The 23,262-nt window shown below is 44.1% G+C and overlaps 1 protein-coding gene across 1 annotated transcript; it reads right to left on the bottom strand.

Moving 5' to 3' along the window:
* Positions 1 to 1,335: 1,335 nt before the first annotated feature.
* LOC111936226 (lysosomal dipeptide transporter MFSD1-like) lies at positions 1,336 to 19,642 on the bottom strand. Its single transcript, XM_086854959.1, is given in 11 exon segments — positions 1,336 to 1,392; positions 3,556 to 3,693; positions 4,330 to 4,441; positions 5,939 to 6,067; positions 7,839 to 7,920; positions 9,985 to 10,155; positions 10,908 to 11,057; positions 15,332 to 15,457; positions 16,299 to 16,443; positions 19,142 to 19,397; positions 19,500 to 19,642. Coding segments are annotated over 11 exon segments (1,509 nt in total).
* Positions 19,643 to 23,262: the final 3,620 nt, after the last annotated feature.

Genomic DNA, 23,262 nt, shown 5'->3' with positions numbered 1-23,262 from the left:
TGGCTACTGTGCAAAACCTTTAAAGCAAGCACTGTCTGATACTGTTGCATCACTGCATCACACCCTGCATTGCACTTTCAATGAGGAAGATTAATGTCCTCTGTTGGTGTTTTAAGCAGCATTACTGTGAGTTTTTAAGTACTAAATGAGTTACTGCTGTAGTATGTTCCCTGGAAGGTTGTCAGAGTTGCTTATGATCAATATGATCACCATGTTAATGGTGTGTGGATGTCCAAGAGTCTGGTTACCTGGGTGATTCTGTGATAGAGGTGGTCACCCAGTGATTTTTCCAAGCCCCTGATGTGTCTCTTGTTGAATTTCTGCTTGAAGCTCTGCTGAAACCGTGTATCGCCTCCCTTTGAAAAAGGTGATGGATTGTCATTGAGGCTGGAATTTTCCATTGTTTCTGAAGGAGCAAAGACAAGTCACAGCATCCTGGCTGTGGGGAGACTTGGTCATATGTAAGCTTTTTCTGTCATTACTGGTTATCAGCTGTGCAAGAAGTGGACTGGGTAATAATTCATTGCTGGCCAAAAACTGATGCCCAGAAGTCTCCCAGCAGGCAAAGCTGGCTGCCTAGGCTGTTCCCACTCCTCCCTTTGAACACAGTTGGTGAGCAGGAAGAGGCAGATTTAAATTACTGGACTAAATTAGCAGCCCTGATTATTTTTGTAGTTTTATCTTGCTTCTGGGAATAAAGACAGTCTCATCTTGAATTGGCTTTCCCTTTCTTTCAATTTCCTTATATTCCTAAGAAAACCTCTTCTTCCTTAAACAGGTCAAAATACTCTCACATAGCCAGCAGGAATGCAGGAATTTCTTTTACTTACCAGCCTTTCTAGGTTCAGCTGACTTCTGATTGTGTTCTTACCCACTGCTTTCTCCTCCCTCCTACATATACAGATACTTAAAATAGTAGCTGTGCTGCCTTTGGTTTCATGACCCCTCCTCTGCTGCTGCTTGGGTGTGTTACGTGCCACTTAAGCCAAAACCACAGGCCTCTGTGTTCAGGTGTATTAAAAACACAGGGGCCTCTTGAAGTTACAGGAACTTAACATTATGCCAGGTTCTTCATAAAGATCATAAAGATGATGGCTTTTTCTCCACTGTCTCCTCCCACAGACTTACATATATGTGTGTTCTACTGTGTCAATGTTTAACATTCTGGCTGTTGGGAGCAAGCACTTGGGCATGAAGGGCAATCCAAGTCCAACTCAGTGTGAACTGCCTGAACTAATATCCACTTTAAGGCTTCAGTCTATACTTTACATGTTTCAATCTATGGTGTCTTTGGCAAGAGGAATGTTCTGCCAGAGAATATGTGCAGCTTAAATGTTAAAGCCTGGGTTGTCTAAGGCTGGGGACATTGTAAGGCGTGGGGGTTTCCGTTACCTATAATCATAATCAGTGCAACACTACAAAAGTTAAACAAAAAAAATCCCTGATTGTTTCCTTCCATTTCTTGCAGCATGTTGACCTTTGTGAATGCCACCCTTTCATATTAATGACAAGCTCAACCAAAGTGTGAGAGCCATGCAATTGCCTTTTTGAAAGCTCAGAGCTGAGCTCTGGTATCCCAGCTGCAAATTGGGTGCTGGTGTCCAGCAAAAATGGGGAAGTCAGGCAAAGTGCAGGTGGCTTCCTGGTCATCAGGGGGTCATTACTGAAAAAAGCTGAGTAAGCAATCAGCGTGCCCAGTGGAGGTGAGCAGGTACTGCTCCAGGAAGGGTCATCATCTCCCTCCTTATTGTTATGTCAGCTTCAAGATTTATCCATTTGAGCTGAAAGACAGGAGTGGCCTGTCCAGAAAGAACTCTGCCTGTGAGAAGCTCCAGTAGAGTCCTCCCACCCTGAAGATGGTCTTTGTGCAAGAGACCCAAAGGTCACCAGAATGTCCCCACATCTTCAGATTCTGTGGGTAGGGCTTTTATAAGCAAGTGCAAGGATCATTGTTCTATGGTTTCTATAAAACCATTGTTCTATGGTTTCTCTCTAGCTAACAGAAGTTCTCCATATAGGCAGTGAAAACAGGAGTGGGACAGGAAGGCTGTGACACCCAGCAGAGCAGACAGGCTTTGGTGCTACATCAATGAGAACCTTGTTAACCACTGGCAGACTTTAAGGAAAGTATGTCACAACTCTTTTTCAAAATAGAAGAGTGAAGTTTCTTTTCTAGTCATTTGAAGGTAGATTGTGGGATGTCAAACAGGAATGGCTGGCTTTTGAGCAAGCTTCTTCCTTGAAGGAGCAAGTACAGGACTTTGAGTGGTTATCCCAGCACTTGTAGCAGTACCAACCCCCTTTGAGTTTAGCTGCTGCATCATGGCATTAACTAAGAAAGCTGATGGAGTCAGCAAACCAGGCTGAAGTCACTGCTCTTAAGCCAGGGTATTAGCACATAAATCAGCTGTGAACACATTTTCTTCTGTTCACAAGTCTCCAACATTAGTTTACAGCCCTGCTGTATGTGGTTTTTCATAGTTACAGCTGGAAATTCATCATGGGATTTTTCCTCTGAAAAAATGCAAGTGCAGGATTTCAGCACTGAAGAATAGTACAGCAAGTGGGGGCCTAAGGATATTTTGAAGCCACAGTCTAGCAGGAGTCTGATTTGCCAGCTGTGTCAAAATGCTGATGAGTTCTTACCTGAAGCACTGTGTGCAGTTTTGACCTCCCTAGAATAAGACAGATGTGATTTAGGGGATGGGCCACAAAAGTGATAAAGGGACTAGAGCATCTGTCACAGGATGAGGGGCTGAGAGAAGAAGGCTCTGGGAGATCTGACTAATGTGTTCAAGTACCTGCTGGGAGGGAGCAAGGATGAGGGATCCAGACTCTGCTCTGGACAGGTGGCAATGGGCACAAGAGAAACCACACAGAATTCCATCTGAACACAAGGACGCACATTTTTCCTGCAAGGGGTCAGACACTGGGACAGGTGGCCCAGAGAGGCTGCAGAGTCTCTATTCATGGAGATGTTCAAACTCTGTTTGCTCTGTGCTCTGCCTTTCTGGTCCATTGTTGATTCTTTAAGGTTATTTGTCACTAAGCAAAGACTTCATATCACAGTCAGCTCTGTGATTTCGGGCTGACCCAGCCGGGCGGCATGGCAATGATAATGGGTTGGGTTTGATGGAATTGCCCAAGATAGATTTTAATGTTCATAGAGAGACTGCATGGTCTGAGGGGCAGCTTCCAAAGATGCAGGGGCATGGTGGGCTTCACAATACCTAGGGTTACCTGGGGAGAAATAGCCAATCGCAGCCACAGGACAATGTTTTGACCTTATAAGTCTAGGTAGGATGATTCTATCAGCATCCCCCCAGCACCCCATCTCTCAAGGCTTCAGGTTTATTCCCTTCATGCTAGGAACTCTGTTCAGGGTATGATCTGCCCATCTAACTAGGTTCCCACAACTTCAGGCTTGTAGAGCCAGTGACTTCAACCTGTGGCTGTGAAACCTGCTTAGCAGGATACCAGGGCAGCAGTAATATGCCATCCAGATGTAGGAGTGTAGCTGCAATACACCCAGAGACAGTGGGGGACTGTACTCACTGCAGCAAAGGAGTAAGTGATCCCCAGCCAGATGATACAGACCAGCAGAGGCACAGATGGGAATGCCAGGAAAGCAAAGACTGGCAGAGTCAACAGGGGACAGCCATCAGCAAGGACACCTCTCAGTCCAGTGAAGTCCTGGTGAAGGGAATGAACAGAAAGTCTCTTCCAGGGGCCCCTGTTTCCCATGAGTCGTGGTGGCACATGGGGCTGTGCAAAAGAGGGCTGGCAGGAGTGGCAGTGACATGGCATTTCCTGGCTGTTGGCAGTGTAGCAGATTAGCTGTTCTACCTCTTGCATACTTCTGCACTGAGACTGAAATGTTACTAGGTGTCTGGTACTCAAATGAAATCCCAGGCTTTAACAAAGGGGAAGGAAAAACATTATACCTTGATCATTATGGAAATAATGAATTTTATTTGACAAAACATGGCCTGATTGCATGCAGATTGTCCTTTGCCATCCACTTGCAAAGCTTATCCCAGTCCTTTATGTTTCAGTCTCAGACTTCCCAAAACGCACAGCCGTGTACCATGGGTTGATGCTGCCATAGCACAATTATAGGACAGAGGTGAAAACAGGGAAATGTTACTTCTTGTAATTTAAGTCAGGTTAAGGTGCATCCTGCAGTTTGCAAAGATATAAAGGACTCCTCGTTCAGCTACAACAGGTGGAACAGCCCCCCCGCTTCTGTTTGAAGTGCCTGTAGCAGACATTTCCAAAAAAAAATCAGGAGCAAGTTATTAGTGAATTTTTCATGTTTTGTGTACTCACAATTAATATGCTAACTGCTGCGGAGAGAATGATGGAGATGTCATACACTGCCCCAAAAATGTAAGCAGCTGCCCGCTGATTTTAACCAGAATATTTATCCTGGATATACTTGCTAAAAATAAAATTAAGCCAAGAAAATAAAATAATTAGTGTTCTTGAAGTGGTTATTTTGATAGAAAGTAAGTTTGAGCACAAGCATATGGGCAGGAAGGGTTTGAATGAGGGGACTTGTAAACAAGCTTGATTCCTTCTGGTTTGTAGTGCCAAGCCTTTGGTGGTTTACTTTCTTTTTAATTAGTGCACACCACAGAGGAGCTGGTATTTTCAGACACTGTCAAGACACTTCTGCAAGTTCAGAGTGAAACTGCAGCTTAAAGTGGAGCATGTGTTTCCTGTATCAGCACCGTTCACAGAAGCAATGTGCCATCACCTGTCCAAACCTAACGGGTGAAGTTTTGACATCCTCTTTTAAGAGTCTAAAAGCCTTATCAGTTCAAGGAGATGAATGCTGAGGGGCAGGACCATAGTTTAAAAATAATCTAGCAGCAAAGATCAGCATTTATATTGAACATCTGCATTTGAGAAATACTAGAACTTGCCCCAGGAAATGCCTTTAAGGAGACCGGGTTACAGCAAAGAAAAAACCCCACTGTCAAAACCAGCCTTTCAGCTTTGTTAGTGACATGCAGAAATTTCATTAAACTGCCTCAAATTCTTTATAGAATTTAGTCAGTCAGTTTAACACAGAGGTTTATTTAAATATCTTGTAGCTACTTAAAACTTGATTTGGCTACCTGTATGGCTACTTCACATCAGCTGTCATGCTGATGACATTTCTTCCCTTCTGATTTCACAGTGGCCTCTTTTAAATCACTAATGAAATACTACCAAAATTACTTTATTTCTTTTACTGCAGGCCTTACATATAAAAGTTCATTCACATTACATGACAGAAGCTGCTATATCATCCACAAAGGGGAGCAAAGCAGCAAAACAAGTGTGTGACAGAGCCCCAGGACAGAAGCAGGAATTGCAATTTAGATGTCCAGGTTGCTGCTTTCTTTTAAGCAAAGGCAAGCATTAAAAAGGAAGTCAGAAGCTTTCACCAGATACAAAGCTTTCCTCTTGTACAAACCCAGGCTGAGCAAGCCTAGTTATGTTCCAGACACAGCAGAGTGCAGCAGCTGCAGGACAGAGCTACCCCAGGCCTGTGGAGTTGACGCCCCACCCCACCCAGCTCAGGAGACACCTACTTTGCTGGTCTGTCACAAAGGTGAAATGTCTGTGGGCTGTTTTTCAAATGGCATATTTTTTCCCTTCTCCCAAATCCTTCTGATCCTCCTTTGGCAGTGTTTGAAGCTTTAAATATTGGATGAATCATTTTCCCTTAAGGTATTTTTGCAGTCTTTCAAAAGCTTCTCTCATCTTTGAAGGGAAAGGTTGAAGAACCCTCAAACTTCTAGATGTTAAAGGCATGTTTCTCCACATTAAACAAGTGGAAGGAAGAAGCCTATTACTCACCCCTCTCTTTCCCAGTCCACCCAAAAGTGAGGCCTGCAAGGCTTTGTTGGCTCATGTCAGTCAGTGGGCCACAACCATAGAACAGTACCTGATGTCTGCCACAAAGGGGAAGAAGAACATGATGGTGAGGACCAGCAGCCAGTAGTGAAGGAGAAGGTGCTGGATGTCCTGAATCTGCAGCAAAAATGTACTCCCCCTCCCCAGGAAAATAGCCCGACTTCACACCAATATCACTTTCTGCAAGCCACAGAAGGGCACAAGAGATTTAAGAAGTAATGGCATGTAAAAGGGAAATGAAAGGCAGCTCATTCGTCTCTTAAGTGAAATTTGAGATGTGCTGACTCTAAAACATTCCTTCTTTAACACTGTCCAGTAAAGAAAACAAAAAAGCTTTCTTATTTTTATAAAGGTTCTGGCTGCAAGATACTGTTTTAAAGCAATCTGTTATAAGTCCACTGCACGTCCTTAGGTGAAAGACAACTACAGAAACCAGTTGAGAGTACTTTCATGAGAAGGAAGCCATCTAATAGATCAAAGTGACATAAAAATTGCAGACCAGAGTTGCTTGTAGTGCTAGTTCCTAGTCAGAATGCAAGGAGGAATTGAAGATTAGGGCTGGCAAGAGAGTTCAGTACTGCCCAGATTAGCTATTTGCTATCCTGGATCCTGTGAGCCAGAAAGCAGTTCAGAGGGAGGCTACCAGCTAGTTTTGTAAACAAAATGCTCCTCTGAGCCACTTACAGTCAGAAAGTAACTGGCTCAGAAAGCTACTGCCCTTCCAAGTGCTACCTGAGCTCTCTGGAAGGCTCCAGGCAATGGAACCCTTGGCTAGTGGCTCACAGATGTGATCTTCTCAGCACTGCTCTGCAGGGTTGAACCGAGGGGTGCAAATGCCCTTCTCCTGGTTTAGGGCAAATTTCGGAGAGAACCTCCAAATGGGGTCCTTCCAAAAAGCAAATTCAAGTGGCCCCTCCCCCAAATGGTTTGGGAAGATATTTCCTTGGAGAAAAATGGAAAAAACTGTTTATTTAACAGAAATTGAATAATATTAAACAATAACACCTCTTGCTGTTCAATGAGATGGCAAATCCAGAAAAAGTCCTTTTCATGTGGTGTAGCTTGGCCCACTCAGTCACTTATCAGTCCCTCCAGTGATGGAAAGTGCTGAGGCCCAGGCCCCGGTGAGCCACAGGCATGAGTTCCCAGGGTTTGTCTGGGTTTTCAGTCCAGAGCAGGTCTGAACAGATCCAGTAAGAAGGGGGAAAAAACAGTCTAGGGAACTTCTCTACCTCAGCTAGCTAAAACCTAACTAACGACGAAGGAGAGCTCTGTCCCACTGTCTGTCCGTGCTGCAGAGAGCACAGTCCAGGAGCAGGATGGGGAGGAGTGAGGGCTCTTTATCGACACAAACTGCACACTGCTTCCTTCCCCCACTTCACTCTCAGAGCCAGTCTTAAAAGTGCAGAACTTAATATGTAACATAAACAAGGTGACTGGGGATACAAGCATCATAAAGTCACCCCAGGACACCTCTCCTGGCCAGGACTGGCTCCTGTTGCTGCAGCCTTCCCTGCCACTTCGGTGGCAGTGCTCCTGCACCAGAGATTTCCAGGACAGAGATGAAAAAGCACCACATAACACTTTTTTGGATTCTTACTGGATAACACTGTGGTGGCTAACAGCTGTCCTGAAGGCCTCAGAGTTATAAATAATCCTAATTTTATAACTAAAACACAACTGATTATATAATTACCTTGATTTATATAACTCAACCAGTCTGGGCTGTTCAGGAGCAGGCCTAGGCCTTCTGGGACACAGGCAGCTATTGGCTGGTTGGTAGGATGGCAACTGGTTCAAGCCAATCAGAACTAACCACACAGGCCTTCAAAGATGTATAAGGAGACTAGCACTCAATAAAAGTTGGCTGTTGTCGAATGACCCCTTGGTGTGTTTTGTCACATGCCTGTCTCCAACATCAGCAACGCAACACCATCCAAGTCCAGTTCCCCACTTTGTCAAGTATGCTGACTGTGAGGGCGGAAACAAACCCCAGCACACAGAGCAGACTCCCTGGAAAAACAAGAGGTGTTAGAAATTCCTCAGAGTGGAGAGAAATGAATGACAAAAATCCACTGCATGTACAATGCTGAATTCTCCATGACTCCTAAGCCTGGATTCTCTTAAAACGGAGTAGGATCCTTTACCTTGCACCATGCTGTCACAGTCCCTGAGCTCTGCCCACTGAGCTCCTGAAACAGAGAAATTAAGAATTAGGAATCATTTATAAAATTGCCTTGTGTAAAAGAAGGGGCTACAAAACCCATGTGAAATGCTGACTGTTCCCATAATAGCAGGAAGAGAATAAAGACTACAGGATGAAATAAGGAGCTGGAATACATAAACAGGATGCAAGCATAAATGCACCATAGGATGAGGGGGTTCCTTGGATTCTTTTGGACCCCTAAGCCAGAAGAAATGGAAAGAGGGGGGGCCAAAAGAACTGAAGGGAGCATGCACAAGAAGACAAGGTAAAAAGTTCAGCTGAAGGAAAAATGCTGACTTCAGCCCCAAAGACCCCCAGAAGACCACCAGGGTGACCAACAAGGAGCAGTGCACAGCTGCAAATAGGTGTGGAACTAATTTTAATATGAAGCAGGGACAGGTGGGGTTAGCAAATGAATATGTATTAAGCGTACTGTGTAACTTTAGTTTGTAGAGAATAAAAAGGGAGAAACAAATCTCCAAGGTGTGCGTGCCTTTGGAGGAGATATCCCCCATGCACCTCAGCACTGAATAAATTCATACCTACTCTTATAACTACTCTGTGAGTTACAGAGTCCTTTCTATCCACATATCACTACCATGGCTGCAGGACTGCCTGAAGTCAGTGAGGCTAAAGCCACTCGAGTCTCTCAGGCAGAGCTCAGCTGGCCTATCATTAGAATGCTCCTGACCTGCAGCAGAACTGTGCAATAAACCCAAGGCAGACATTGGGAAGCTTCCCTGGTCCCCAGAGCAGGGAAGGCATATGATGGCTCTACAGAAAGCCAGGCTGTAGGTCTTCATTGGTGTGACCTGCTGCAGTTACCACATCAATCTGGTCTGTGAGCACAGGCAGCTCCAGGGTAGTGAGTCTGGTTATGTTGCTTAAGCTGAAGCAAGTTCGGCAGTGTTCATCTGCTGCAGACATCCTTCTCAGAAGGAGTTCTGTACCCATTTTGTTTTCCAAAGAATCAAAACAGCTCTGAGACAAATGCACACTTCGTCTAATGTATTGATCCCTTAAAGGGCTACAGAAGTCACTGTGCTGTACTTGCAAATGCTGCCTGAGCACAAAAATAAATGTCAGACAGGATGTGACACCCCATGCCCACCACAGCTTTCTCTCAGAGCTGGAATCAGAGGACACCAATCAGTTTCAACTTCTGCAAGAGATGTATCTCTTTTCTGTGGGTGATGGCCCATACTGCCTTGTTTTGTAAATAACACTTTTCTATACTCTTTGTACACAAAGAAGGTCCTGAAGCAAGTCTCCCTAACATCACTGTTCCAGCAGAGTACCCAGGTGCCATTTAACCCATTCCTTACACTTAAGGTAGATCTCATCTCACTGCACCAAAAAGAGGGGAGAAGCTCAAATCTTCTAAAGATACAAATCCTAGAACCGAATCAAACCAAGAAATGTGCAATTCAGGTTCTGCTTCTCACAGTAATATAAACATGTGGTTTCAATCAGCCATGTGCAATTCATCTTCTGCTGGGACCAGTAAACACACTGTTGGCAGAATCAGCAGGTTCTGCTGGCCAAAGTACAGAATAACAAACACATTTCATTCCTGTCTCTCACTCTAAAGTTTCTATTCCATGGGAGTACTCCTATATTAAGTACTGACTATCTGTGACTGAAGATGTTAAAATATGTCAAAAAAACAAAACTGTCAGGCTGACACTGAGAGTTAGAACGGGTTTTCTAGGATGCGTGCAGAAAACACCACTCATTGCACACAGAAAGCAACAAGGAAATCTGGAAAATCATGTGCCACTTTCTGCTTAACCTCACTACCTCTTTCAGTTTCTTTTAATCATTGGACAAGACAGGCTGGCCTGGGTCTAGAAAACACAAAAAAAATTTGCCTCCCCAGAGTATCCACTGCATTCCAAACTTTGTCTCAAACTGCTGGATGAAGAAGAAATTGAGGACACTCCCAAGACAGGAGAAAGACGGAGTCAATCTAAATGCTTCCTTCCCCTTGAACCAGGTAATATGGTAATGATTCTGCACAACTTTGAAAAGAGAAAAATCTTCTCTTGAACAGACAGGCTTGACCAACAGAATGGCACAGAAGCAACAGCTCTCTCAAGCTAGAGAGCTCAGGCTGGGAGATGCTCTACACATACCAAGAGGAGGCATGTGCCAGAGGAGGTATGTGCTAGCCTCACAGTCCATTTAAAAATGTACTAAATCATGCAGGGGCATGGGAGGTGAACTTATCCCTCCTATAAGGCAAGCGAAAATAACTTCAAAGGCAGTGAAATCACGTCAGTCTGGCTCGTTAGATTATAGTACTAAACAAGTCCCTGGGTATGATAATGACAGGTCTGATTAAAATTCGAACAGGGGCCACCAGCCAATCCCCTTGAATCATGAATGCAGACATATAATTGGCCAGTGAGCTGGGCGGTGCTAAGACCCCAACCAATCAAATGTGTAAGCACAGGAAATTTGAAGTTCCTATAAAATGGAGCACCCAACAATAAACTTCAGCTGTTGTCGCATGAACTTCTGTGTGTTCTGTTGTGTGCCTGTCTCCGAAATTGCAACAAGTCCCTACTCTTGAAAAAGGACAAACTTGTTAGAGGGGAAGATTTAAACATTTCAGCACACATAAAATCAAGGAGCAGTGGTCTGCCAACGACACAAGTCCCTGGTGAAGAGCAGGTGAAGGTGACTGGTAGGACAAGGGTCTAGAAGGCAAAAATGTATCATGACCCTTTGGTGAGATGTAAATCTGAAAATCTGAAAACATGTAAATGTGAATTCCTTACTAGTAAGTGACCCATAAAGAGCTGTCTTCCTTTTAACATCATTAGGAGGAGGTATGGCGAGGCCTTGAAGTGTAAGCCTAAAGCAAAGATGGATGATCCCAGCATGGTAAGCAAAGAGAAAACAAAAACACCGACTAGGAAGAAACGGAAAAAACACGAACCTCAACAGACATGCTGAAGTCAGAACAAAGGCATTCTGTGTCAAAAAGCTAAAGAATGTGAGAAACAACCTCCTGTGGAGGAAGGTGAGCCTACCAAGGTTTTCCTTTGGAGGAATGTGCCCTGAGCGAGCTGTGATAAGCTTATCCCAACCCTCTCCTAAGGAGAGATACCCCTTAGATGGGACCATCCCCTCTTCTCTTGGTGAGCTATCCCACCATGCTTTGGTGACTATGCTGATCCTTTGTAACCCATTGATTTTCCCCCTGGTGCAACCCTGGCCTCCCGCCATGTGATTGGCATTTAAGAAAACAAAGAGAAACACTTAAAGAAGGTAAAACTGCTGGAGGCTGCTGGGAGTTTTTCTCCCAGCCAACAACTGGCCATTTTTAAGAACTGACAGCAGTTTTGACTGTTGAAAAGTGAGATCAACTTGTGAACACCATCTTAAGACTTAAGCTTGGGAATTTCTTTGTCTTTTTGTTTTCTGGCTGTGAAAGGTAACAGAGCTCCAGCTGGACTCTCATTCCCCTGCCCAGGCTATGCGGCCCGGGCAGGGGCTGGGCTGGGCCTGCCGGGCTCCCGGCCGGGAGATGGGGCCTGAGGGGCTTGCCCCGGGCTCTGGCCGGGCCAGGCCACTCCCTGGCTCGGCTGCAGTTTTTGCTGTGACTGAATTCACCACAAACTGCCGAGGAAAGAAAGAAAAAGCTCTTGAGCTGCGGCGGGCTGAGACAGTGACCACACTCTCCAGAGCAGCCATGAAGGCTCTTCCATCGCAGACAACTCCAGCTGCTGCTCCAGCAGAGATCACAGAACCATCTACAAAGCCTGGGCAAGATTTTAACCTTTTCATTACCCAGATGAGACTTGCAGATTAATCTTTTTTCCAGAGAGAGAAAGAGAGAGTAATCAACATGTAAAGAGACTTTATAAGCTATCAGAGATGGTAAAGAAAGGAATTAAGCTTTAAAAGAAGTAGAGAATAAGAAGATGCTTTAATAAACTGAAATATTTCTCTGTTAAAGCTATAGAAATAGACAATAGTGTTCTGAAAAAAACTCCTTTAATTCATGACAGAGTATATTGGGAGGAATACAGTAATTCAAAGTGTAGATTTTGAGCAAAAAGTAAAGTGATTGTGACACAGTGAGGTGTTGGAACAGAGGGGGAGAAATAATAGTTGAAGATTTGTAGCTTTGTAGAGGCAAAGAGAAAACTTCTGTTTCCAGAGAGGCTCACAGAGACAAATGAAGAGAATTTTTCCCTTTGAATAACTCATCCTTAAAAATTACATCCCTAGACTCATTTCACCCATAACACACCTCAGAGTGATGTGAAATGGGAGGAGACAACTGATGGCAGATTTCCGAGCAGCTAACATCAGGGAAATAGAAAGCCATAACAAAAATAGTTTTCTTGTGAAAAACTCCATAGATTAGCAGAAGAAGACTTCTGTTTCTCTACAAAAACTGATGGAAAGATTATGGCAAGAATTGGGACTGTTACAAACACCCAAGTTTTTTTTGTCTCTATGTTGTCATGTGAACAAGAGAATGATTGAGTAGTGGGGGAAAAAAGGGTTTTCTGTAGGTTTTATTCTGGTTTTCTAATTCTTGTAGCTTTGTTAATAAACTTCCTTTATTCCTTTTAAGTTTTAAGCCTGTTTTGCTCTTTTCTAGTGACTTTTTAGTTGCTGCTTTAAAACCACAACACCCCATAAAAACCCCAGCTTCTGCCCAGTTCAGCAGGGAGCCACCATCCCTGGCTACCCTTCACACAGCTGCTGGACAATAAAGGCTGTCTCTGTAAAATTGCCACACAACACTTCTGTCTCTGAGTCGGCCTGGAATAAGCTTGCACGCTGAGCTGGAAATCACTGAGCTGAAATCACTTTCAGCCTGAGGTTGCCTGGTGGCTAGGGATTGCTAGAGAACCCCCTGGTGGCTAGGGATTGCTAGAGAACCCCCCCGAAGGCTGCCTCTTGCTGGACTGCTCTCTTTAGGAAGGTCATAGCCTCCCAGGTCTAACCAGCAGACCCGGCCTGGCTACCACAACTGCTCACTCTAAAATTTTAGAAGAAAAAAGACAGCATGCTGGGAGGGCATAACTTGCCTGCCATGTCCTCATCAACAAAATGGCTGCTTTGCCTTTTATACCCCTGGGGGTTGCATCAGGCAGCCCTGGCCCCTTCCAAAGTCTGTCAGTCAACTCTTCTTCACCATCCATTGGTGGAGACCTTCTTGCAACTTGATTGGAGGTCAGATGTTTTCATGCTGTGTCCCCCTAGTAACAAGCTTTTCCCATTACAGGCCTTCTCTCCACTTGTCGGGACAACCCAGGCTGTCAGGTTACAGCCATACAGAGCAGGGAAAAGGGGACTATAGGGAGAACAGAGGGCATCTAAACAAACCACAATAACATAACTTTACATCAACAAAGCTTCTCTTAACATACATACAATATTCATTCCATAGATGGCAATATAAGATTGGTTTTTGCATTTATAGATTAACTTTTTGTATCACAAGTGTTTTGATATAGTACAATTTATAGTTACTTTTAACTGCTTTTGTATAGTATAATCTGTCAGTTTACATATACACTGTATAGTTTATATGAATAAATGTAATAAACACATTGTCTTGTAGGCATTAGCAAACTGTTAAAAATAGAGACTAAAAATACCTCTGTGTAACCAACTTAAAGAATGGTGCAAAACCAATAATTTTCCTTTAATTTGTGGACTGATGTGACAAAAATGCTGAAAACCAGAGCATAAGCATCTGAAGTGTGAAATAACAGGATAGGAACACGGGATACCTTGTCTATAGAATATCCCGCAGGCAGGTCAGAGGTTAAAAACCAAACAAGAAGAGAATCTGGAATACAAATAGTTCCAAAGGAAGTTTGAATAATAAAACACATGAATATTCATAAGCCTCAGAAATAATACAGTATAAACTGTTTCAAAGCTAGGGTGTGTTCTTTGGCTGTTTGCCAGAAGCGCCCCAGCACTGGACTTTTGTCTCTTATTTTATTCCCTATTAAATTTTTTTAAAAATCCTGAAGAGTTACTCCATTTTCCACAATCCCTTAACTGCAAAAGTTAGTCATCCCATTACTCACCTATACCAAGAACAACCTCAAAACACACCAATAAACCTCATCAGTTTACTCTCCATTTTGTAAAGACTGGTCTCTTTATAAAATGACTTGGCAATCATGAAAATAGAGAAATTATGGTGGGAGATTAGAGAGGCAGAGTAAGTGGCAGGGGACTCTCAAGAGGACTCTGAACTCTATAGTGTCTGACTGCTCTGAGGTCCATTGCAGAACATGACCTAGAGGGCATGATCTCCTCTGTGCCTCTCTCTCCTAAGGCATTTACCTCTGTGATACAGAGGGAGAGTGTTATAAATACTTGTTATAATATTGACTTTTCACAAGTATTAAGATGAATGCTATATGTATAATGTTAAAATGGCTTTGCTGTAATAGTCGATATAGTATGTTTGAACTGTCTGCTAGGATAGTTAGGACTAGTTAGGATAACCTCCAGTGAACAGATGATGGGGACCCTGCTGCTGTCAACACTCACTGTCTGTGGAAAGAAGGAGCCAAGGCCCAAATTCAGAGGTGATAAGAAGAGGATTAAAACCACAAGCCAAGAAACACGCATGCTCTAAAAAGGTGGACCCAAGGAATGGCCATGCTAAACAGTTTCTGGAAAACGTAAACTAGTTATTAGAAGAGTTTGAATATGCATGAAGTCTATGAATATGCATCAGGTTAATGCAATAGAAATGGTATATAAAGGGTGTTTCCAAAACACCAGGTATGTTCTTGGCAAAGTGCCAAGCACCTGGCTTTTTTAACCCTTTGCTTTATTGTCTTTGTTTCCTACTGTCTTTTTCTATTAAATCTTTTAAAATTTACCAGGAAAGTGAACATTGTTTCTCACAAGTGGTGTGAAGTCCTGGCTGGCCTTTGTTGGTGCAGTGACAGGGAGCCAACAACCCCTGCAAGGGCAGGTGTCACATTCCTAGCAACAGCAGAGAAATCTCAAACCCTTCAGGGCTTGCCCTGGCTCATGCATCTCCATAATGCATATGCCTGTAATAAACATTCACCCCCAGCATCTGGGAGGTAAGACCCTGGAGCATGACTCCAGTAGTGACACCACTGGAAAAGGTTTGGAAACTCCACTGCCAGTGCCTCTGTTTTTCTGGTTCAGCTCCTTTCAGCATAAGGCTGAGCACTTACACCCAAAACTAACCCCTGGCACTCATGCCCTGGAACTGCTGCTGCAGGACACTGGGAATGTCAAAGCAGGAGCTCAAAGTGAGAAGGCAGTTGAAGAGCAGCACAGATGAACCTGTAAGAGGCTGAGGCAGAGCAGACCCTCCTCACCCTTCCATCACAGCCCTCCCCCAGGTCCTGCCAGGCCCCAGCTGGGCCCTGGGTGCATGGGGCCTGGTACGACCTGCAGCCTCCCACTGCCCTCCATGCTCACCGCATTCTGCCGCTGCCATGATTGAGCTGTGGCCCCCAGTCAGCACACACAGGCAGTGTAGGGCTGGGCCTCTCCCAGGGGTGAGTCACAACGGAAAGGGGGATACTGAGGGAAAAGGAGTCAAAACAGTGAGATAAATTGGAGGAACTGACCTGGGTCAGAGAGAGGCAATTTTGTAACAAGAATGAGACTGCCAATATGAAAGGAAGGAATCAGGTGGTAAATCCAGGGTGGGAACAGCAGTACAGAAGAAACTGGTTTTTAATACATCATAAACTGGTCAGGAGTCCAAAATATGATGTTCTGGGGTGTTATAGATGGATAATGTGATGGTTGGCTCTCACACTTAAGGGATGAATATTATGTGTATTGCTATAAACAAAAACTGATGTTCAAATTTAAGTTTGTTTACCCATGTTCCTGTTCTAATCCTGGTTTATGTCCCTGGTTAAGGTGCTTAGTATGGTCAGCTCCAAAGGTTCATTGTTAAAAGTTTTGTACCCCCCTTGTTCTCTTCCAACTCGTTGGGTAATTTAGCTGCTGCTCCCCAGAATAAACTTCCGCATTCCACATAAGGACTTGCACACTTGCTTATATTAAAATCATTTTAACACCTGTGAATAAAGGCAGTCTTGGACAACGAGCCACTCTCAGAGAACACCTAGAAACCACACTATGGAGGTAGCAAGGACCCGAGGAGGCTGGATACATCAGTCTCAGCCCAACAAACCGGTCACCATGACCTCAGCAGCGCTTGAGCTGGAAGACTCCCCTGGGCTATCAAACCATAAGAGTGGTCTCTGGACAATCCCTGTGAGGACAGAGACTCCGGTCCTTCTGATGGCTAATGACGACAAGCCTGTGTAATCTTCCTCCTGGATGTTGACCATTGGGAGCAGTGGAGGCAGCGCACACCCTGAGCCCCCACCTCTAGGCCCTTGTTGCCCTGAGAATCAGGCCTTTTGATATTGTTTTTCACAAGTTCTAGCCACTTTCCCAGGAAAGTAACTATAAACATAGGTGTTTATACATTCCATTAAAGATATGCCTTTTGATAGTTGTCTCTCACAGCCAGTGCAGTTGAGGTGTTAACCTGACTATCCAATCCCTGGTCGTGGCTGGAAACCTATAAATACTGAAAGAGCAAATAAATGAAAATTCTTCTTTTACCACACCTTGAGCTGCGTCCGTGTGAATAATTTCATGTCTAACAAAGTGACAAGCTCTTTCTTCTTTTAATAAAGGCTTGGAAAAAGGAGCAGAAGGTCTCCTAGCCCATCATTTATGTCATGTATGTTAAGAGAATTGATATTGATGTATAGTTATGTTATTGTGATTTTTTTATTTAGACATCTCTGTTCCCTCCATAGTTCCCCTTTTTGGTATGGTTGCCAAGGGATGGCCTTGGTAATCTTGGTAATGAGGCATTTGTGAATAGGAAAGGCTTGTTACTAGGGAGGCACGGCCTGACAACACCTGACCTCCGATCAAGTTCCAAGAAAGAAGTCTCCACCAAGGGATGGTGAAGAAGAGTTGACTGACAAACTGTGGGTGGGGCCAGGCTTGCCTGCTGCAACACCAAGGATATAAAAAGCAGAACAGCCATTTTGTGGGTGAGCACATGGTGGTCTAATTCAATGCTCCCAGCACTGTAATTTTCTCCTTATTCAGTCGTTTGTTGTATTTTGTTAAAGTTTTAATAAACCTTTGAAACTTTTAAAAGTGAGCGTTGTTTCTCACATGGGGGAAAAGGCATCTCTAGAGATGTGTTACTGGAAGTGTCCTATATAAGACACGGGTAAGACCACTCTGAAAGGAGGAGGGAGCACTGCATGAGTGAATTGATAGAAACCAGCCAAGTGTTAATTAGAGGTTCCTTGTTATCAGAGGAGCAGGGTCTTGGCCAATGACAAGGAAAAGCAACATATCCCACACCCCAAGCCCATGTATGATTGAAAGGGTAAGTATATTTCTCCTCCCATTTGAAGAATATTTCCTATACAAATGAGGTAGTTAAGAACCATCAATAAGGCAAACCCTCCAGTGGCACCTGTGCAGGCCAGTGCATTACCTGGTTTTAAAGAGACCTTGGGAAATACATGAGCTAGGTTGTGACATGGCAGTCTGTCCTTCATGACTGGCATCAGGATTTGCAAACTCAGGAGTTTCTTCCCACTCGTGTCAGTGGATCAAAGATTGACACACAGCATGGAATGTAATGTTAAACAAAAGTTCTTCAACAATGTCTACTGCTGATTGTTCAAGAATAATTTTAGGAACAACTGACTTTTGAAGAGTCAGTCTACAGAGTATCCTCAAAGTCTGTTTTTATAAATGCTGTTGCTTTAGACATCACTTCTGCTGCCATGTAGAAGTTTTTATTTTGCCCTACCCTATGATTACTCCCTTCCTTGATCTGTAGGTGTGGAGGATGCTGAAGCAGCGGTATTGCCTTGTGTGAGGAGGTTGCTTCATGCTGCCAAGCCATGTCCTTACCTGGCTGTGCTGGGCAGACTGTGAGCAGGTGAGCCCCTACTCACCTGCTCACTCGTGTCCCACAGTGGGATGGAAAAGAGAACTGTAAGGGCAACAGGGCAAAAGTGAGGAAAAACCAACAAAGCCTTGCAGGTTGAGATATGTTGCAGTCAGCAACCTCAGGATCTCATCCAGGGAAGCAGCAGGATTCTGGGGACCAGCATGGAACACCAACTGAGATGGGCTCCCGTTTATAAAACCATTTTTTCAACATAGGAACAAACTCAGGTCCAGAACAGAGAGCCCCGAACAAAGGCAGAGCCGGGGTTTTTGAGGGACAGAACTCCCAAGGGTGGTCCCCACCTTTGAGGGTGGAGTTCAGGGTCAGGGACCAGTAGAAGCACAGCAAGGGAGAAACCTCCAGGGACTCAAACCCAATCAGAACACCTGGGCCGCCCTTCTCAAGGGGTTTGGGGTGGGACAATGTAACTCTTTGTCTCCCCTGAGGCCGCTGCCGCATCTACTCTTTTTTCTTTTTTTTTTTCCAAATTTTAATTAGGAGCTTAAGATGTTTCTAAACATACACCTTAAAATCTCACCTCCTCCACAGAGCACCCGCTTTGCTTTGTGGGACACCAAAAACTCAGTAACAAAACACATTAAGCAAACAGAAAAAAACAAAATTAAAAACAAACACTTAAATCTTGGACCACACCGGGCAAAGGAAACAGTGATGGTACTTAATACAAACATAAAGGTTTTTTAGTTCAGTCGTCTCCACTTTAGGATTCTCTCTTAGGAAGGGTGCAGCTCTTAGATCTCCTCTTACGAGGGGCAGAATTCTTCAATCTCCAGCTGCGGCTCCAGCTCCCATGTGGGCGTCGCCTCTTTAGATGATCTCGGTGGAACACTGGCTTTGGGAGCTCAGGTTACTGTTTCAATTTCCCTGGAGGAGGTGTTGCCCACCATGGAACAGGCACAGCCCCCAGGGGTGGAGCAGCCGAACAAAGGGCTGGGAGCGAAGCAGGAGTTACTGGGGGAAGGGAAGGTTCGGGATCGGAAAAGAAGGAGCAAGGCGGGAAACAAAGGATCCCAGACCGCATGGCCGGCGCCATCTTGGGATGGGGGGGGAGGCCGGGATGGATTTTCCCAGACCGGGGAATATGGAAAGACGGGGGGGGAAGGAGGACACGGAATGGCGGACAGATGGCAGCAGACCCGCATCACTCTGGATGTTCTCCGTCCCTTGCCTGCCTTCAGGAAAACAGGGGATGGGATGGCAGAAAGACACCGGGTGACGGGGAGTCGGCAGCAACCCCGAGCCATCTTGGCATTTTTCACCCTTTGTCCTGCCCTTAGGAACAGAGGAGAGGGGAAGGTACAGGGAGGTATACACCAAAAAAAAAAAAAAAGAAACTTCACAGAAGACAAAAACAGTCCACTGGAAGAGCCATACCATCCATAATCGTCCATAATGTTAATAGAATCGTCCATAATGTTGATATCGTCCATAATGTTAATATAATCATCCATAATACGTCTCGTTGGGTGATGCAAGGTGTTTGTCCCAGTGTCTGGTCTCGGCTCCCACACCTCCATAAGCCCTTTTCTTCCCCCATGCCTCTGAGGCACTCCCAACCCAGCCTTACTGCCAGGTACTCTCGAGTCCTCCTTTCCAAGGCGGGGGTCTCGCAGGTTCTCAAGCCATCAGCCGGGGACTTACGGGGTGTCCATGGAGCCGGGTCCTGCTGTTCTCTTGCTTCACTGGATGCCCGCATTCTCCACCATTCGTTGCAGTCAGCAACCTCAGAATCTCGTCCAGGGAAGCAGCAGGATTCTGAGGACCAGCATGGAACACCAACAAGACGGGCTCCCATTCATGAAACCATTTATTCAACATAGGAACAAACTCAGGTCCAGAACAGAGAGAGCTCTGAACAGAGGCAGAGCCGGGGTTTTTGAGGGACAGAACTCCCAAGGGTCCCCACCTTTGAGGGTGGAGTTCAGGGTCAGGGACCAGTAGAAGCACAGCAAGGGAGAAACCCCCAGGTACTCAAACCCAATCAGAGCACCTGGGCCGCCCTTCTCAAGGGGTTTGGGGTGCGACAATGTTAACTCTTTGTCTCCCCTGAGGCCGCTGCCACAGAGATACAGAATATAAATAAGTGAAAGGGAACAAAAACAAGTGGAAAAGCCCTACCAAGTGATGCACAAGCAATCACTAACCATCAACCAACTGATGTCCACCTGGTCCCAGGCAATGATCACCATGATTACCTTGGAAAAACCTCCTCCCCAGCTTACTTGCTGAACATGATGCTAGATGGCATGGGATGTCTCTGGTCTGCTAAAGAAAGTGTGGCTGTGTGACCAACACTCTTCTTCTCACTAGCCTGAACATAGCACTATATCAGCTGCTGTGCACAAAACAAACTTTCCCAGCTAAACCTAGTACACTATGAACTGAAAAGAATTATTTTGGCCAAACAAGAAGGTTTTGTAATTGCATTTAGCAAAAATAAAAGTGTCTGGATAACAATAACATTTGTATAGATGTATATGTTTTTATACATACATATTTTTTTTCAAATTTTGTATGTATACATAAATTTGTATAATAGATATAGATAGATGTATATATAAAACCATGTACATCCTGTGTGTGATTTATTTGAAAACTAGTGTTAGAGCTTTAGAGCTTTTCTAGTGATCTGAAAGTCTCAGATGGGGAGGGTTGTTCCAACCCTGCTTAGGGGAGCCCTGTTGTGTGTCAAGCTTTGTAGAGCTTCTAAGCTATGTTTGTGCCACTGCTGGTGTTTGTATCCACTTCAGGAGCCTGTGTTCCAATCACAGTTCTTAAAAAACATATGCTGCATAAAACTCACTGTGGTACCAAAGGGATGAATTGGAAAAATGTATCAGCATCCTGCAATGTAAATAATGGCTTGGAGATACTGGATTATCTGCATATTGAGACTGGACACACACTTCCAGTTTTTTCCTCCAGAAACATTTTGTTTTACATATATATATACATATATATCTTAGAAATATTTTCTGTAAATATTGTGTGTGTCTATTGGAGTATCTATCATTATGTATATTACCTAATATATGTCCATGTTATATATATGGAAATAGATTATATGTATTTTTCACATTTATGACGTATTGCCCTCCCTCCTTTCAATCCTTGGATAACAGGCTGCGTGAATTTCTTTGTAGAACTAATTAAGTTTTTGTATTTTACTATTTTCCCCCTTTTTTTGCACCAGTTCCTAAGTGACCTGAAATATAGATTGGGAGTGAGTTTGATTTCTAAGCCCTTAGTGAGAATGAGGATATAGGACTGGTGATGGGAGGGGTCAGACACACATGAGGGATTTGTACTGGTTGCATGAATGTTTGTACAGATTCAGGCTACCCTGTGTCTAGAAGAATCTCTAGGCTGTCTTTAGTGAAGAAAGGGACAGGCATGCAGGTGCTTCATCCATTAATTTTCTGAACATGGCCAGGTTTAATAATTCCTCCTGAATACGCACATCAGCAACTCTAGTGTCTGTGCTATTGTGAGAACTTCCCAAGAGATAATCAGATTTAATAGACATGACTGATTAAAAACCTATGATCCAGAAATCATTTGGGATGTCAGTCTGAACCTTGAACAATAGCATTTTCCATCAGAACCTGAGGACTGTTGCTATTTCCATCCTGTATCTAGTAACAAGCTCTCATGGAGGAGATGAGGTGTGGGCTTTTGCATTGGAAATAGAGAAGGGAGAGAAAAAAAATTAAAACTAAAGAAGCAGCAGTGCATCAGGGGCATCATCTACTCACAGCAATTATGGGACAAGAACCAGACCAATACAGACAGAGGAGGAACACTCTTCTTTCATTATTACTTCAAGGAAGAAGATTAATATTTGATAAGAAAAATTAATTAGCTGGTAAGTAAGATGGACATTCTGAACACAATCTATGGAAACCATCCTTGAAGAAACCCTTTGATGAAGAAGATCCATGATGGCTTGTAAATCCTGGAGCATATTTGTTGGAGGTTGGTTTTCTCAAGGATTGCCTTAGGTTCTACCTTGTAAGGATATCTATGAGTGTAGGTAGCATTGTCTCTTGGCTATCGGGCCTCCAGCTGACTGAATGTGAGCTAGCAGTGTGCCCTGGTGGCCAAGAAGGCCAACAGCATCCTGGCCTGGATCAGGAATATGTCAGGGAAGTCATTCTTCCCCTGTACACGGCACTGGTGAGAAGATACCTTGAGTGCTGCATCCAGTTCTGGCCCCTCAGTTTAGGAAGGATGTTGAGACATTTGAGCTCATCCAGAGAAGGGCAATGAGGCTGGTGAGGGGCTCAGAACAGCAGCCCTGTGAGGAACAACTGAGGGAGCTGGGGTTGTTTAGCCTGCAGAAAAGGAGACTCAGGGGTGACCTTATCACTACAACTCCCTGAAAGGTGGTTGTGGGCAGGTGAGGTTGGTCTCTTTCTCCAGACAGCAGCTGACAGAATGAGACAGAGTCATAAGCTGTGCCAAGGGAAATACAGGTTGGATATTAGGAAAAAGATTTTACAGAAAGAATAATAAAGTACTGGAATGGTCTGCCCAAGGAGGTGGTGAAGTCACCATCCCTGGATATGTTTAAAAAAAGACTGGAGGTGGCATTTGGTGCCACGGTTTAGTTGAGGTGTTTGGGTTGTGTTGGACTCAATGATCCTGAAGGTCTCTTCTAACCTAGTAATTTTGTGTGTGATTCTGTGTGTGTGATTATGTTCTGTCAAATCCCACTCATCTTAATTATTAACTTGAATTTATAGATGCTTAGTCATTCTGATTTTCATTTTAATTACTACCTGGTTCCCTCATTTGTGCATCCATAAATGTATCATCATAACATTTTGCCTTGATTGTAAATTTATTGCAAAACAGTAGCACTTTTGTTATTTTCTAGAGCTCTTGGAAGCTCTGGTTTTAGTCGTCTCATAAAAACCTATGCAGATAATTGTAATTTTAATGGAAGTTTTACAGAAAGCTCATTGAAAGTAGTATGAAGTTGTCATCCTGCCCCTGACCTTGTGGCAGCTTTTTCCGATTTAATACTTTCAATTTTCTATCAATATCTCCTGGTAAAATAGGAGAAAATAGGAGAAAACAGGCAATATCGCCTGGTATATGCTTCCTCTGGTTTATCTGGATTTTCTATCACTAA

This window comes from Cyanistes caeruleus, chromosome 17 (genome assembly GCF_971803275.1).
Source record: "Cyanistes caeruleus chromosome 17, bCyaCae1.hap1.1, whole genome shotgun sequence".
Classification (NCBI taxonomy): Eukaryota; Metazoa; Chordata; class Aves; order Passeriformes; family Paridae; genus Cyanistes; species Cyanistes caeruleus.
This window is presented reverse-complemented; position numbering and strand designations above follow the sequence as displayed.